This window comes from Pelophylax lessonae (genome assembly GCF_965119305.1).
Source record: "Pelophylax lessonae genome assembly, chromosome: 11".
NCBI lineage: Eukaryota > Metazoa > Chordata > Amphibia > Anura > Ranidae > Pelophylax > Pelophylax lessonae.
The window spans coordinates 77,737,854-77,756,950 of record NC_138778.1 but is presented as its reverse complement, the minus strand read 5'-3'; the positions used below and the strand labels follow the sequence as shown (position 1 = coordinate 77,756,950).

Genomic DNA, 19,097 nt, shown 5'->3' with positions numbered 1-19,097 from the left:
TACAGGGGGCAGAGACAGTCGGTCCTGTTGCCCTGCAGCAGATTGATTTGTTGGGAATTGGGAGCTCAGTCTCCATCCCACAGCAGCAGAGTGTCCTGCAGGAATCAGAGAGCCCAGTCTCCTTTCCCCAGCAACAGGACATTGTATTGGGAGCAGAGACAGTCGGTCTCCCTACCCAGGGGCTGGAAGTATATTTGGGAGAGGAGCTTGTTACCCCCTCTCCCCATTGGCAGAGTGATATCCAGGGAATTGGAAACGCAGTCTCCATCCCTCAGCGGCAGATTGAGTTACAGGGGGCAGACACAGTTGGTCCTGTCCCCCAGCGGCAGATTGAGCTATTGGGAATTGGGAGCCCAGTCTCCATCCCACAGCAGCAGCTTAACGTACCAGGGGGAGACAGTAAGCCCCCCAACAGTGCAGATGGGGCCGTGGTCTCTGCACTCACAGCACAGGGGGTAGGGACAGTCGGTCCTGACCCCCAGCAACAGGGCTGTTTAGCCAAAGGGGAGACAGTCTGTCTCCCCCTCCAACAACCCGTCTCCCACCAGGCTACTTCTGTGGTAGTGCTGGCACCAGAGCAGAGTACCACTGGTCTCTGCCCACTCAGCAACCCACCAAGGCAGTCTGCCAGTCTCTCACACAGCCAAGGTGAGGCACCTGGACATGGACAAATTTCTCTTCTACCCAGGTGTAGCAACCAGTTATTTAGGGTGTTCTGTACTGCTGTCTCTGTTTTGTGGGTGGGCTGCTGGACTAACAAGGGCACTGACCGGCAGAAGGTCAGATACCCTGTTAGTCTGTTTGGAAAAGGGGAGAAATGTGACGAGACCAATCTCGCCACTGGGCGTTGGAGAAGCCTGGTTGCTTGCCTCCTGCAATAGGACTATGGACCTAGGGGCTTTTACCCCTTTAAGACTGTATTTGGGCATGAAAACGTGCCTGCGGTCGGTCAGAAAAGGACTTCCGTCTAACTTTTTAACCCCTGGAGGGATTTCTATGATTTTTGGTTATGTTTGCATTTGAAGTATGCTGATTCTGAAAATGTAAGTTTTATTTGAATGTGATGCATATTTTAGAAGTTATGAAAATGTTGCTTTTGGTCTGAGGTGGCTTTGCATTCACCTATTGTCGGGTGTGCTAAGTATTCCTGTTCCATTCTTACATGCTAATGACCTTGCATTGTTCTGGCCAGGTGGCTAGATAATTAGTTTAGTGTTATTTTGTGCCCGTTTACAAATCTATCTGCATATGCTAATGCAATGAGACTCACATTACCTGATAGTGTATATAATGTGTTTGTGTGGATTTAATAAACAGTTCTAAGTCAGACCACTGCTTGAACCTCACACGGAGCCTTGTCTCGTTCTTGGGGGGATTCACTGTATGCTGTTGGAGACTGATTGCTAGGAGTGTATGCTGATGTATGCTTTTCCTGTTCGTCTGCTAGCAGCTATTAGTGAGGTTCCAGGTTGGAGTGCTATTTTGTATCCAGTTCGGGAGTTTGGTGTCCTGCAAATAGCTGTGCCTGTCTCTCAGAAAGGGGCATATCGTCTAAACGGATTTTAACCCCTTGTCTACTGAAACGGTCCGTTACAGTCCTCCTCTGCATCCTCTCTGTTTTTTCTTTTGCTTATGCTGTAGTTGGCATTGTCTACTAAGTGGTGGATCCCTCTCCAAGAATGGCTTTGGGTCGGAGTCCCTGGGAGGGGGGAGTGGAATTGGGCACGTGGTCCCCTCCATGGGGACCTCCCTTCCTCTAAAAAATACAGACAATCTCAAGATTCTTTGGTTTGCTGAAGGGGGGTGAATCGATTATATGATGGCACCTCTGTATATACTCTTTGTTGAAAGGTACCTCCCTGTTGGGATTTGCCTCTTCCTCTACCTTTCCCTCTCCCTCTCCCCATTTGCCAACCTTCTTCCTCTCTAAAGGTAGGTTTTTGAACATAAAAATTGTTATTAGGAGGGGGATGGTGAGAATTTCCTCTTCCTCTTTGTTATTGTTTACTTTTTTACCTCTACCTTGAGGAGTATGGTGTCTCTGAGGGGTGGGTAATGGTGCATAGTAGGAGTTCCTTTGTGGGACCACCTCCAGCTGATCAATACTGTTATTAATCTGGGAGGCACCATTGGTTTCAATGTCCGAAGGGGTTTGACCTATCTGGAAAGATTGTTGCCACTTGTAAATTTCTTTTACACCAAAATCTGCCAAATCCCTTTGGAATTTATTTTTCTATTTTTCTTGAGGTTCCTTATCCCATTTTAAATTTTAAGTCACTTGTTAGCTTCGTAAGCTCAGGATGGTCTTTAGCTAGTTCAACTTTGTCCCTAATATCCTTAATCTGTGTTTCTAAAATAGTAATTTTTTTCTTTTTCCGATTAAGTAAAAATACTAAAAGTTCCAGGCTTTTACTGGTGAAAAAATCTTCCCAATCTTTGAGAGACTCATTATCCAGTAAGCCATCGTTTGGGGGAACATCCCACCTTAAGCAGCGTGGGATTAATTTAGCTGATATATAGTGTTCAAAAGACACTATGTCCCACCAAACTTTTTATTTTATTTTCAAATAAATACCCCAACTTTTTAAACAAGTAAGGAAGATCTCCAGGATATTTTTGAGTTGTTGGTTTATTTGAAAATATCTCATTGATTTTAATTTCTCTTTTTTCTAAATACTGGAAAATTTCCATATTCTTCTGCTAAATCGTATAGATTGAATAACTAATACTTTCAATATACGAAAGATTCAGCGCTGAATAAATCAACAATGAACGGACCAGCAGCTGACACTCAATGGCAATCTAAACACCTTTAGTGTCCATTCACACTGGTACCACTTGTCAGGCGACTTGGTCAGCCTGACAAGTTGTGCACCGTCGCTCCCACTGTGTAGTACAGGAGCCGTTCTAATAGGAGTGACACAAGTCGCTCCGACTTAGAAAAAGGGTCCTGTACTACTTGGGGGCGACCTGGAGGCGACTTGCATTGACTTCCATTATGTGAAGTCCGTGCAAGTCGTGCCGAAGTCGGAGCGACCTAGTGTGAACGGGGTCTTAGCATACATAATAAACAATAGTGCAGCGCAGTCCTATATAAATCACTCAAAAGCTGGAAACAGATTTCTCAAAATGATAAATGTAAAAGACCCAATGAACAGAGTCAAATAAATGTGAAGGAGAGACAGTCCATAGCTTCAGATGATGCAGGAGAAAAGCGCCCACACGTAATCTGGTGAATATGCAATATGGTGTGACTTCAGTGCTCAAAACTTCCCACCACCAAGCATTATCTGCCTCCCACCTCAATGCCAAGACCCTGCAGGGTCAGAACGCTTATCAAATCAGATTCTCAGGGAACACAGCTCCAAGCATTCAGTCAGCAGGCAATGCAAACCAATCTTCACAGCAGAACATATAACTGCTTTAGACGATAACTCCGGAATACCTCCCACGATATATGAAAAAAAACCAAAGGGATCTAGTGCTCTCTGTATATCGCTAGTTTATTATAGCCAAAAGAATTGCACTTACATTGTATCCGTTGTTAAAAAGCATTGGTTTTCCAGAGCGTGCAGCGTGCTGTGTTACTTCCTGGTTGCTAGAGATGGCCGTGGATCACATGACCTTCCCCCGTACGCATTACGTCCGGGTGGGCGGGACTTTGTCAGCCGGGATATGGACGTATCATTGATCCGGCTCTTTATACTCTAGACTCCGCCCTCGTCCGGCCCCCGGCGTTCACCATCGCCATTGGGAACAGTTACTTCCTCTAACAGGAAGTGAGCAGGCGGGGACGGAGTAAACAATACCTTCCAGTCAGTCTAAGTCCAGCCTCTGGCATCTGCCATCACCATGGAGACTTACACTTAACCAGGAAGTGAAAGGACAGGAATAGACTAAACAGGAGCGTGATGATTACCTATGCAATGACGATTTAAAAAGCCTTTTTGCAAATTCTTTAAAATAATAGGCAATTCTATATTGCTATTAAGGATAATCGAACTTTTGAAAAGTTCGGTTCGGCCAGAACATCCGAACTTCACGAAAGTTCGGCCCGGATTTCAGAACCCCATTGAAATCAATGGGACCCGAACTTCGGTAATCAAAAAACACAATTTTTAAGCCCTAAAACCCAATAAATGCCCCTAAAAAGTGCCTAGGGTTCTGGGTCATGCCCCATTAACTATTAATCACACAAAAAAAAGTTCTTAAAAATTGTCATTTTTGATAAAAAAGCCAATTATTGAAAAAATTTTAAAAAAAAGAGAGATTTTTTTATTTTGACTTTGGATTTAGTATCTGGGGGGTCTAAAAGGTGTGCATGTGAAGTTTCAGCTCTGTAGCATGTCCAGAACCATGAAAAAAAAAAAGATAATTTTTCAGTAGAACAGGGATGTGGGACCCTCCTTTGAATACAAACGTTTTATTGAGCTTTGTAAACAGAAAAAGCAAACAAACAACAAAATCAAAGTATGACATATCTGAGCTGTGCAAATACATGTTATTCCGAACAAGTGTCTTACATATCACATAGTAATAAAAGGGGAGAAGAAAATATCATATAACATATAATGATATGTAAAGTGGCGGTGTAGTATGCTTTATAAGCGGTGATGTAGACATGTATTCGTAGAGAACATAGGAAACGGAAGGACAAACTAAAGTCACTTCCAGAGTCCAACCATACCGATTTCCATGTATGCATACTTCGGGAAAGTGAACAAAAATAACATCAACAAAATGTTCCTGACATATAAAATAAAAAAATAAAAAAAACATTTAATAGGGGTATGACCCCCACGTAGACCACTGGGCGCTGATTCAAGGCAATCCTATAAGGTCTGAAACACATCAGACCGTGGACCAGTTCTCCCATTTTTTATGGAATATATGCATAGTGTCATATAAGGTGTGGTGAACCCTCTCCATGCTCCTAATCGCCTCCATTCTTGACAATACCTGAGTCCAAGGGACCGTCCCCGACCGCCAGTTAAGGGCCACAGCCCACAGCACCGAGCAACATAGCGTATGCGCCAATCTTTGGGTTGGTGCCGGGGGTGGGACCCTCCTTTAACACCTATATGATCTTTTTTTCTGGTTCTGGACATGCTACAGAGCTGAAACTTCACGGGTACACCTTTTAGACCCCCCCAGACACAAAATCACACAAAAAAAAGTTCTTAAAAATTGTCATTTTTGATAAAAAAAGCCAATTATTGAAAAAAAAAAAAAAAGATTTTTTTGATTTTTACTTTGGATTTAGTATCTGGGGGGTCTAAAAAGTGTACATGTGAAGTTTCAGCTCTGTAGCATGTCCAGAACCATAAAAACAAGATTGTTTGTATTAGAAAACTTTCAGCACAGGAGGTTGGCTTCGCTGCTGTAACACCTTGCCGGTTTAATAGCAGGCATTTTTTTGGGTTCTTTGCAGTCAGGAAAAACATCTGAACTTGTGTATAGTGGTACTGTGCACAAGTTCTGATGTTTTGCCTGCCTCCAAAAACCCCCAAAAAATGCCAGCAAAAACACACCTGGGCATTTTTTTTTGACGCTAGCGTTTTTTTGGCATTTTTTGGGGTTCTTTTGAGGCAGGCAAAACATCTGAACTTGTGTATAGTGGTGTATATACACACATCCATATATTTATATACACACCTAGACATATATAGGTGTGATAGTAGCAGAAATATATGCTTGCGCTAATGAAATCATTTACAGTAATATATTTCTGCTACTATCACACCAATATATGGCTAGGTGTCTATATACATATAATTATGTGTGTATATATACCACTATACACAAGTTCAGATGTTTTGCCTGCCTCAAAAGAACCCAAAAAAATACCAAAAAAACGCTAGCGTCAAAAAAAAATGCCCAGGTGTGTTTTTGCTGGCATTTTTTGGGGGGTTTTGGAGGCAGGCAAAACATCTGAACTTGTGTATAGTGGTGTATATACACACATCCATATATTTATATACACACCTAGACATATATAGGTGTGATAGTAGCAGAAATATATGCTTGCGCTAATGAAATCATTTACAGTAATATATTTCTGCTACTATCACACCTATATATGGCTAGGTGTCTATATACATATAATTATGTGTGTATATATACCACTATACACAAGTTCAGATGTTTTGCCTGCCTCAAAAGAACCCAAAAAAATGCCAAAAAAACGCTAGCGTCAAAAAAAAAATGCCCAGGTGTGTTTATGCTGGCATTTTTTGGGGGGTTTTGGAGGCAGGCAAAACATCAGAACTTGTGCACAGTACCACTATACACAAGTTCAGATGTTTTTCCTGACTGCAAAGAACCCAAAAAAATGCCTGCTTTGAAACCGGCGAGGTGTGAAAACCGAGGAGAGAAGCTAACCCCCTGAGCTGAAAGTTTTCTAATACATACAATCCTTTTTTTTTATGGTTCTGGACATGCTACAGAGCTGAAACTTCACAGGTACACCTTTTAGACCCCCCAGACACAAAATCACACAAAAAAAGTTCTTAAAAATTGTAATTTTTGATAAAAAAGCCAATTATTGAAAAAATTTAAAAAAAAAAAAGAGTTTTTTTTTATTTTTACTTTGGATTTCAGATCTGGGGGGGGTCTAAAAACTGTACATGTGAAGTTTCAGCTCTGTAGCATGTCCAGAACCATAAAAAAAAAGATTGTTTGTATTAGAAAACTTTCAGCTCAGGGGGTTGGCTTCGCTGCTGTAACACCTTGCCGTTTTAATAGAAGGCATTTTTTTGGGTTCTTTGCCGTCAGGAAAAACATCTGAACTTGTGTATAGTGGTACTGTGCACAAGTTCTGATGTTTTGCCTGCCTCCAAAACCCCCCAAAAAATGCCAGCAAAAACACACCTGGGCATTTTTTTTTTTTGACGCTAGCGTTTTTTTTTGGCATTCTTTGGGGTTCTTTTGAGGCAGGCAAAACATCTGAACTTATAATTATATGTATATAGACACCTAGCCATATCTGGGGTCCTGCGCTTACCAGATTCCCTTACCCCTACAGGGGTAAACAGCGGGTCGATAATAAGGGATCGCTCCCATACACTGGCAATCAGGATGTCCCCAGACCTCGATCTCTCTCCTTTAATAGTGTTCAGGTGTCAGCTCAGTAGGTATAATGAACTCCAATTCAGTACCCGGGTCTCCATACACTGTACATTATTGAGTGTTTCCACTTCCTGGTCTGCCCACCTCCTCCTCCACTGTACATTATTGAGAATTCCACATCCTTACCGCTCTTACAGTGAAGAACCCCTTACGCATTTTAAGGTTAAACCGCCTTTCCTATAGTTTTAGTGAATGGCCATGTGTCTTATTGTATCTCCTCTCTCTAAATAGTTTGTTCCTTATGCTAGGGTCGCCAGTACAGTATTTGTACATTGATATCATATCCCCCCTCAATCGTCTCTTCTCCAGAGAGAATAAGTTCAGTGCTTGTAGTCTTTCCTCATAGCTGATGTCCTCCATTTCCCTAATTATTTTTGTTGCCCTTCTTTGGACTCTTTCCAGTTCCAGCACATCCTTCCTGAGGACCGGTGCCCAGAACTGGACAGCTTACTCCATATGTGGCCGGACCAGAGTCTTGTAGAGCGGGAGAATAATCTCTTTATTTCTGGAGTGAATCCCCTTTTTATACATCTCAGTATTCTGTTGGCTTTGCTTGCAGCGGCTTGGCATTGCATGCCACTGCCAAGCCTGTTGTCTACCAGTACCCCCAGGTCCCTTTCCATCCTAGACTCACCCAGAGGTTCCCCCCTAGTGAGTAGCTTGCTTTCTGGTTTCTGGCCCCCAAGTGCATTACTTTACATTTTTCAACATTAAACCTCATCTGCCATGTAGTTGCCCACCCCGTTATTTTGTTCAGGTCCGCTTGTAAGGTTTCCACATCCTGCATAGAAGATATTGGCATGCCTAATTTCGTATCATGTGCAAATACTGAGATTGTACTAGATATCCCCTCCTCTAGATCATTTATGAATAAATTAAACAGGATTGGTCCCAGGACAGAACCCTGGGGGACCCCACTTTCTACACCCGCCCAATCCGAGTACTCCCCATTAATCACCACCCTCTGGACTCTCCCCTGGAGCCAGTTCTCTATCCAGGTACTCACCCTATGGTGCATACCTACCATCCTTAGTTTGTACAGTAAGCGTTTGTGGGGAACGGTGTCAAAGGCCTTTGCAAAGTCCAGATACACCACATCCACCGGCTTACCTTTATCTAGGTGGCAGCTCATTTCATCGTAGAAGGTTAATAGATTGGTTTGGCAAGAACAGTTTTTCATGAATCCATGCTGATTACTACTAATAATACAGTTTTCATTACTAAAGTCTTGTATGTGGTCCCGTAACATCCCCTCCAAAATCTTGCAGACTACAGATGTTAGGCTGACCGGCCTATAGTTACCCGGGATACATCTCGGCCCCTTTTTGGTACCACGTTGGCTTTTTTCCAATCAGCTGGCACCATACCCGTCTGTAAACTATCCTTAAAGATCAAGAATAATGGTCTGGCAATCACCTGGCTGAGCTCTTTCAGAACCCTCGGGTGCAAGCCATCCGGTCCCGGTGATTTATTTATGTTAAGTTTCTCTAGTTTAGTTTTAAGTCTATCTTCTGTTAGCATAAAAAATGCTTGGCTGGTGAGAAGCCATATTCCTGTGGCGAAGCAATTCAGAGAAATGATCATTTCTCTATAGCGGTCACCCTGCTATGGAAGGGTTTTGTCACCCTGCCATAGCAGTCACTGCCAGTTAACCCTACACTACACTACGGTCCCCTTACACTTAACACTTTCCCTACAGAAACTAAATTTTTGAAGCTAACTTAAGTGTAAAGGAGCACTCTAACTACACTAGATATCCCTTTCCTCACACTAATAAATAGCTAAATGACACTTTTCAAGTAAAATTAACAGAACTGCTTCCACTCTCTTCCATGTCCAGTATAACAATGCTAGGAATATGGCGGGGGCGATCTTATATACTGGGGGGCGTATTCACTAATGATTGGTCTAGGGACCCCCTAGTCACTCCAATCACATTCCTAGCATTCTTCTGCCCCCTCAATTGGCTTTTGCTAATGGTTCTGGTCCAATCACAGGCTTTTAAAGCCCATTTCCTGAAGCATTGCATTTTGGTTGGTTCTGGTTGCCGAATTCCGAACTTTTTGGGCAAAAAGTTCTAAATTCAGCCAAACCTCGAACACCCAATGTTCGGGCCGAACCGATGGTGGATCCGAACCGTTCGATCATCCATAATTGCTATCTCTGTAGTCAATAGTCAATACCATACTTATAATTCTATATTGGTCCTAATCCAAAATGAAAATGTTTCAATCAACAATTAATTAATTCTTTCTAATAGTCATATAGGACCCCAGCCATATACATAGCTAAAAAAACAGGTGGCAGCATGCTACTGCGCATGTGCCCCACGGACAGCCGTTGGGACTTGGAGCGCAGAGACTACGGGTTCTGCGAGCCGTGACTGCGCTGCCGTGCCCGCGCTTTACCCCATTTTCTCGCCGGAGCACGCACCCTGCTCGCCTCGTGCGCATGGATGGCTCAACTGCAGCAAGAGGTTTGAGGGAGACGTCAAAACGCCGGGAGCGGAGAGTGCTGGGAGATGTAGTCTCGGCGAGGAGAAGGAGGGGGCCTTACCTGCGATACAAGGGGGGGTCGGAGATTGGTGCTCCTGGTGGACACAAGTGGTACTACACAGCACTGGTAGAGCCTACTGATGCCGATCACATTACTGTACACTTATACTGTATAATTCTACTAATCTACGCTTATATAATTCTACTGCTACTAATATTAATCATCATCATTAGCAATAAAATCATAATAATCAACAACATCATCTATACATATAAAGTGTCTCTGCGTCCAGTCCCTGTGTCCGTGGGATTGCACTACTGCGCATGTGCCCCACGGACAGCCGTTGGGACTTGGAGCGCAGAGAAATCGGGTGGCCGGGCAAAACTGATGAAGCGGCGGGTGTGCGCTGACGAAGTCCCGCCCACCCGGACGTAACGCGTATGGGGAAGGTCATGTGATCCACGGCCATCTCTAGCAACCAGGAAGTAACACAGCACGCTGCACGCTCTGCAAAACCAATGCTTTTTAACAACGGATACAATGTAAGTGCAATTCTTTTGGCTATAATAAGCTAGCGATACACAGAGAGCACTAGATCCCTTTGTTTTTTTTTTTCATATACCGTGGGAGGTATTCCGGAGTTATCGTCTAAAGCAGTTATATGTTCTGCTGTGAAGATTGGTTTGCATTGCCTGCTGACTGAATGCTTGGAGCTGTGTTCCCTGAGAATCTGATTTGATAAGCGTTCTGACCCTGCAGGGTCTTGACATTGAGGCAAGAGGCAGATAATGCTTGGTGGTGGGAAGTTTTGAGCACTGAAGTCTCACCATATTGTATATTCACCAGATTACGTGTAGGCTCTTTTCTCCTGCATCATCTGAAGCTATGGACTGTCTCTCCTTCACATTTATTTGACTCTGTTCATTGAGTCTTTTACATTTATCATTTTGAGAAATCTGTTTCCAGCTTTTGAGTGATTTATATAGGACTGCGCTGCACTATTGTTTATTATATCTTTTTATATCCCTTTCCTGTTTTATACAGTTCAACTAGACTAGGGAGAACCTCAGACCAAACAGGAATAAAAACCGCCAATTGCGCTTAACTTCCTTAAAACTAAGAGGGGTATATGCTAATGCCAGGAGCCTAGCTAATAAAATGGATGAGTTGGAAATGTTAGTACATGAGGAGGACATAGACATTGTGGGAATAGCGGAGACTTGGTTCGACCCCTCACATGACTGGCTGGCAAATATCCAAGGGTATTCAGTGTACCGGAAGGACAGGGTAGGAAAAAGAGGGGGAGGGGTATGTCTCTATGTCAAGAACAATATAAAGGTGACAGAAAGGAGTGACATTACGGATGGGATGAGCATGGATTTAGAATCTGTGTGGGTTGAAAGGGGAAAGTAATTGTGGGGGTTTGCTATAGGCCACCTAACCAAGGGGAGGAGGTAGAGCTGGAATTTTTAGCACTAATGGGTAAAGTGGCAAAATTGGGATCAGTCATCGTATTGGGGGACTTCAATTACCCCGACATTGACTGGGAAGAGGGGACTGCACACTCACAGAAGGCCCGCCTATTCACGGAAACCTTACTGGATAATTACATGTCACAGTTGGTGGATTCCCCTACCAGAGAAAACGCAGTCCTGGATCTATTGCTCACTAATGACCCAGACATAATCTCGGAGGTAGGAGTCCAGGACAACCTGGGCTCTAGCGATCACAGAATGATCACATTTAGTGTAAATAACAATATAACAAGGCAAGTGGGGAACATAAGAACCCTAAACTTCAGAAGGGCAAACTTTCCAAGATTGTACTCAATGATGGAAAGGGTAAACTGGGACCAAACCCTGGGATCCCTGAACACAGAGGAAAAATGGGAATGCTTTAGGAACATATTAGGCAAAGGCATCTTGCAGTGCATTCCTATGGGAAATAAATTTAGAAGAGACAAAGCCAAACCTGGCTGGCTAAATTGTAGCGTCAAAAAACTTATTAGGGGGAAAAAATTGGCCTTCAAGAAGTATAAATCAGAGGGCACAGTATCGGCTTTCCAGCAATACAAGGAGGCAAATAAGAAAAGTAAACAAGAAATCAAGATGGCTAAAATCAACTTTGAGAGACAAATAGCAGAGGATAGTAAAAAAAACCCAAAGAAATTCTTTAAATATATCAACAGCAAAAAAACTAAGGCAGAGCATATTGCACACATAATTAACAATGATGGGAGGATGGTTACAGAGGACACTGAAAAAGCAACCGTGCTAAATGCTTTTTTCTCGTCAGTCTTTACACAGGAAAAGGAGGGGTACACTGACCATGACTGTATGGTTAGTAGTAATAAACAGGACTTGCCACCATGGCTAACAGAGGGGGAAATCAGGGAAAGGCTGGATAAACTTAACACAAACAAATCACCAGGACCGGATGGCATACATCCGAGAGTACTCAAGGAACTCAGTAAAGTTATATCGAGACCACTGTTCCTGATCTTTGCTGACAGTATTAGGACAGGAGATGTACCAGGGGATTGGAAGAAAGCTAACGTGATTCCAATATTCAAAAAGGGCCAGAGGCATATCCCGGGAAATTATAGGCCTGTCAGTTTGACATCAGTAGTATGTAAACTTCTGGAGGGGATGATAAGGGACTATATCGTAGAGTTTGCTAAGGACAACAACATCATCAGCAGTAATCAGCACGGGTTTACAAATGGGCGTTCTTGTCAAACCAATCTCCTAGCATTCTACGAGGAGGTGAGCTGTGAGCTAGATAGGGGGAGACCAGTGGATGTGGTGTACTTGGATTTCGCTAAGGCGTTTGATACAGTTCCCCACAAGCGCTTAATTTATAAAATAAGGTCTGCAGGTATCGATAGCAGGGTTTGCTCTTGGATACGGAACTGGCTAAAAAGGCGTGTCCAAAGGGTAGTAATAAACAGCGCATACTCAGACTGGTCTGAGGTGGTAAGCGGGGTCCCCCAAGGCTCAGTCTTGGGACCAACCTTGTTCAATTTATTCATAAACAACATTGAGGTCGGGATCAGTAGTTCGATATCAGTTTTTGCAGATGACACAAAATTGGGCAGGGCAATAACTTCACAACATGAAGCAGATATCCTACAGAATGACCTGGACAAAATAACAGAGTGGGCAACGACATGGCAAATGAGGTTTAGCGTGGAGAAGTGTAGGGTTTTGCACTTGGGGACTAAAAACATAAAAACACAATACACGTTAGGAGGGGAGCCCTTGGGGGAATCAAAAATGGAGAAGGATCTGGGAGTCTTGGTTGATGATAGATTAGGAAACAGCATGCAATGTCAAGCGGCAGCTTCCAAAGCCAACAGAATATTAGCATGCATAAAGAAAGGGATGCATTCCAGAGATAAGACTATAATCCTTCCACTTTATAAAACTCTGGTCCGACCGCATCTGGAGTATTCCGTCCAGTTCTGGTTGCCAGTCCTCAGGAGGGATGTGTTGGAGCTGGAGAGAGTCCAGAGAAGTGCAACTAAACTGATTAGGGGATTGGAGGACCTTGACTATGAAGAGCGTCTACAATCGCTCGATTTATTCTCCCTGGAGAGGAGACGTCTGAGGGGGGACATGATAGCAATTTATAAATATCTTAATGGGGATCCCAGATTAGAAAAAAAGCTGTTCATTCGAAGGGATTGCATGAGGACTCGAGGGCATACAATGCGATTAGAGGAGAAGCGTTTTAACCTCAGGCAACGCGGGGGGTTCTTTACTGTTAGGGCAACAAGATTGTGGAATTCTCTACCACAAGAAGTGGTTTCTGCGGGTAGTATGGTGGCTTTCAAAAGACTCTTAGACTTACATCTCAAGGATCAGAACATTCAGGGGTATGGGAGATGATTACAGCCACACATACCTACACAGGTTGAACTAGATGGACTATTGTCTTTATTCAACCTCACCTACTATGTAACTATGTAACTATGTAACTACCTTTTCCCGCAGATTCTTTGACAATTCTTTTGCTTTCCCCATGACTCAGAATCCAGAAACGTCAGTGCAGCACTGGATGAAAGATGCAAGGGTCTGTCAGGAGTCCAGAAACTAATTTGACCTTTTATACACACACGAATTACAAGCAAACAGATCACAGGTGAGGATGGTTACCTTTAATAGCCATTCAAACCCCTTCGTGTCAACTTGTGTGCAGGCCAAAATCACCAGGGTATGTAAACTTTTAATCAGGGTCTTTTTGGTAGTTTCTGTTGTCATTATGATTTAAAGAGTAAATTGATTGATAATAAATGGCTTTAGCCAAACACTAACCATGAGTGAAAGAAAAGTTTTTGTGTTAGCATTCATATTCTCTGAAAAATGGCCAAGAAATCATACATTCTGCCAGGGTATGTAAACTTATGAGCACAACTGTATATTGCTGCCAATAAGTTTTCTGGGAAGGAAAAGTCAAAAAAACATTTTTTTTCAAGGACTCAAATGACAACTTGGAGCACTAATTTCATTATACTGTATAAATGTTTTCTGTAAACACCAGAGAAAAACCTGCAGCTCCATAAAGACCTATTTTAGAAAGTTTCCCCTGCACTAAAGCAGCACCCAACACTTAAAGTGGTTGTAAACCCTCACATTGAGCAGGGGCTGCCAATCAGTTGGAGCTCCATTGCCTGTCGTTTTTTTTTCAGGAAAATTTGTCCGAAGTGACTCGTGCTGATAGCAGAGGAACCAAGCAGCAGACAGAATTGACACTTTCAGATTTCGATACTCTCTCTATATCTCATGGTTGAATCCTTGACTTATAATGGGGTTGTGAACAGATGGGTGCAAGTTACTTTAAGACAGTTTAACAGAGTCTATTATGGGTACTAAACCCATGAATAGACAAATGAGGGCACATGATACCCAAAAAGACCAAAATACAGACTCGGTATCACCACGCATAGTCAAGACTGACAACAAAAAAACCTTAAGTGGTTGTAAACAATTACATATACCCAATTAAGTGACTGGCCTTAGCTAATACACAGAGATGAAACACATCCTCCTACATAGGTTGCACCCATTTATCTGCAATATTCTCTTCTCTACATCTGTTCAAAGTCCAGAATTTATACAGCTTGTGTGAGCTTTCAGAAAGCAGAGCCAACATTACACTCCAGAGAGCTCATTGAGGAGAACTGAGAGCTGATATGAGGGAAGGGACACACCCCCTTCACACAGCACACATTCACCTACAAGCTATGTGCTGGGGCTCCCTCCAATGTCACCTTATTACCCTTTTTGGTGTCAGGAAAATATGTCAAAAGTTACTCATGCAGAAAGAAAAGGAACAAGGCAGCAGGCAGAAATGACACTTAGGGTCCTTTCACACCAACGACCCCATCAGATCCGCCTGTCTGTTTTTCAGGCGGACCTGATCGGATGCTTCATGCTTCCCTATGGGGCAGCGGATGTCAGCGGAGACATATTCGCTGACACTCGCTGCTATCCGCTTCCGATCCTATCCGTGAAATCCGGACAGGCGGTCCATTCTCATCCGATTCCCCCATAGAGGACAGCGGGGATCTGACAGCTCCTTCTCCGCACACAGAGCAGAGACGGAGCTGTCATCCGCCTGCTCAGCAGGGATTGGCGGATCGATCCCCCGCTGAGCAGAACAGACTCCTTCAGCGGATGCGGGTTGTTTGAAAGGGCCCTTAGTGCTCTGGATTGAGACTAGTGCACAGTATAGAAGGATGTGATTTGTTCATATTTTAACCACTTTAAAGTTATTATTGTGTTATCATTACTTCTTATAAACTTATAGTTGCCAATGGTAAACAAAAAAAAAAAAAATCACATTTAATTTATATCAGAAAAACTCACCAAGGTGCATGAAGCTTGTAAGGGATGCAGAACATTTCTGAACATCAAATGGGAAATAATGGATATCCAAAATGCATGTGCTTGTTAAATGCATGGGTTTGACTGCTTTGATCATGCCATCAGATGTTATATTGACATACATTATCCATGGAGATGTGTCTTCAATAACTCTGCCAAAGAAAAGAGAACATCCTGGCACACCTCTGCCATTGCTGTAATACAAATTGTCATCCTAAAGTTTTGTTCATACTGGTGTTTAAAGGGGGCCTATGACAAGCATTTATGACTTCTGCCCTGCTCCCCCTTAAACGACAGGTCTGAAAGAATGCACTGAACCCAATGGTTTAGTACATACAGTATTTCTGCATTTGCTGTTTGTGCCATTGAAGGAATAAATAAATATCAAATGTTGCATTTAGACTGTAGAAGACTATAATAATGACTCAATTTGCATTGCTCCCACCACAGATGGACAGTACTACCCAAGGGAGCACAAGATAAGCTTCTGCAATCAGCACCTTGCAACTTGCTACCCCCTTTAGCTGTACAGGCAGCAGCTGGGGTGTACACATGTCACAGCCATCATGGTTTGCTTCGAGGCTACGGCAAGAATAATACCCCCCCTGTTGCTTTTGGCTAGTATATCGCCCACCGAACAAAAGCCATTCAAGTGCTTTGCAAGCGTCCTGTAACTGCATTCAATGCACACAGTTGCAGCATGCTAGTGCGAAGATCAAAGGGATGAAGCAGGCAGTGAGGAGGCAGGCAATACAATGCCATCTCACCACCTGTAAAATGCTCTGAAAGCATTCTAAATGCGGATCGCTCTTTAGAGAGCACCGTACATGTGAATGAGCCATAAAAGTGTAACTGTACCCAACTGTGCCCAGCAAATCCTAATGTGTTCCACTTACCTGTCCACCATCACTGGAGATCTTTGCTTTGAGGCTGGGGAACCTCTTCACAGAAAGTGTCCTGGCCACTGGATAACATTTTGTTAAGAGACCCAGAGGAGCCACAGATCTATGGCCTCTGTTGCAGCTGGTGACAATACCCAGTGCCCTTCTAGACAAATCTAGCAGCAAATCTCTAGACCCAAACACCGTCACATGACTAAGGGATCAATGCCACCACACCCATGATTACCAGCACCAGTGATTTTAGTGCCAGTGCTGGCAAGACGTGGTGACAGTGTCTTTTTAGGGGCCAAGGCCAGCTATATATATATATATATATATATATATATATATGTATATATATATATATATATATATATATATATATATATATATATATATATATATATATGCTTTTCGTTTTTGGATTTACATACATATTAAGAAGCAGTATAACTATAGCTTTTTTGATAGATTTGATTTCACTGCAGTTGCAGATTTAGCATTATATTAAGTGCATGAACAGAAATTGCCTGTAATTGGTTTCCTAAGATGAGCCACATCACTCTGATTTCTGCTGACTCCCGTATTACTGCAACATAACCTTTATTCCAATCTCTGGCGGCGCCACTCACTTGGGGATGAGGCTGGACTTCCAGACCAATGGAAAGCCTAATATAATTTTCGATAGCCGAGAATGTCTACAATCTTAGATTTATGTTGAGTATATGTCTCTTTGTTGGAGAAACATCTGTGCAACTGGAACAGGAAGTAAAGAGAAATCTCCACAAGACAAAGAAAACAGAACCCCCATCCCCTGCTTTACATAGAGTGGAGAAGGGTTAAAATTTTTGTGTCAGGTTTTTTTTTTGCTGCCTATGTCCAAACTGGGAAGATTTTCCTTCAGTTCCTTTACTGGTGGCACCCTTAACATCAGATTATGACTAGGTGTCACTAGGACAGGAAGTAAAGGGAAATCTCTGAAGAGAGCAATTTCCAGTCACTCTCTCTGAGAGACAGGAAAATGGGGATTTTATGTGCCAGTAAAAGTTACATGCTTAAGATAAAATACAAAGTTTATTTAAACATTAACAGAAAAGATTAAAAGGCATACAGTATCTGAAACACATTTCCTTATGTATAAGTAATGGTGCAGATAGGCAGTGGATAAACGCATTTTGTCTGTAAGCTGCTTCCTCAGGATCTACTTGCTTGTAGTATCTTAGAATATGAAAACCAAGTGCGCATGCGCGTGACCTCGGGAATTTCAATAATGAAATTTGAAGGAAAGGGGTCCCCTTTTTGAAGCATATAATAACTTTATTATTGAAATTTTATCTCATATCTTGAAAAATAACATCTTCACCTTTGATGGCTCCCACCTCCTCCAGGTGCAGGGCGTGGCTATGGTCATTTGTTGTGCCCCTGCCTATGCCAATCTGTCTGATCTGTTCTCTGACGAGGGCCTCTCGATGTACCTGGACCACGTCATTTCGTGGTCCAGGTACATCGATGATGTCCTCGTTATTTGGGATGCAGATATTGATCTATTCCAGGAATTCTTCTCCAGAATCAAAACAAATAGCTACAATCTCAAATTTACGATGTCTTGGAGTAGGGAGAAAATCGACTTTCTTGACACTACGTTGTACATACAGGAAGATGGTAGTTTGGGAACCACCCTGTATAGGAAGCCCACAGCTGGGAACACTATACTACACTTGAACAGCGCCCACCCCTGAAATCTAGTAAACAGTATTCCATACTCACAATATGTCCGTTTAAGGAGAAATTGTTCAGAAGATGAACGTTTCCAATAGGAATCACAGAAATTAAAGTGCGACTCCAACAGAGAGGATACTCTAAATCTATACTACGCAAAGCATATAATAAAGCGTACTAACAAAACCCGTCACAAACTCCTTTTTGACAAAAAGGAGAAAAAAAGCGATGATCAGATAGATTCATCACTACATACTCTGGTCAGCATGCTGAAATTTATGAGATACTTAGAAAGAACTGGAGTATTCTCATAAATGATCCAGTCCTATGTAAATACTTAGGACCTTCTCCTAACGTCACATACAGGCGGGCAAAGTCTTTACGTGATAGTATGATACACAGTCATATTAGACCCAACAAGGAGGCCCAGCTCCCAAAAGGCATGTTTAAATGTGGTAACTATAAATTCTGTCCTTGGATTTTGGAGGGGCGATCTTTTAGATTGCCATCGGGACGTACCCACTATATCAATGAACATGTGACCTGCCAAACCAAAAATGTGCTATACATTATGTTATGTAGCTGCGGTTCATTCTATGTGGGGAAGACGATCAGATTCCTGCACAAACGTATTTCTGACCATATTGCCTATATTCACACAGGACAGATTAATACGCCTATTGGAGGCCATGTTGGATTAAAACATAAGTAGGAGGATTCTGTGATTAAGTTCACAGTGTTTGAGGTAGTACATCAGAATTCCAGAGGGGGTAACGTGGACAAAAAAGTCCTATGTAAGGAGGCTAAATGGATTTTTGATTTAAAGGCCACTCAAAGTCCAGGCCTAAACAATGTTCTGAGTTTTAAACCATTCCTTTAGCATTCTGGCGCTGTCTGCTTTGGGAATAAAGTGTATATGTATGCTTCTTCTCTTTCTGTACCTTGCTGGTATAATTCAGCTACTATTTGTTATTTCTATTATTAT

At 42.6% G+C, this 19,097-nt stretch overlaps 1 protein-coding gene across 1 annotated transcript in view; it reads right to left on the bottom strand.

Annotated features, from left to right (window-relative positions):
- The window catches only part of LOC309567538 (5-hydroxytryptamine receptor 3A-like), a 425,909-nt gene that overhangs the window by 324,763 nt on the left and 82,049 nt on the right, over positions 1–19,097 (bottom strand). The window contains exon 5 of the mRNA XM_082272922.1: positions 15,495–15,664. Coding sequence (XP_082129048.1) covers positions 15,495–15,664 — 170 coding nt within the window. The remainder of the gene's footprint in view (positions 1–15,494; positions 15,665–19,097) is intronic.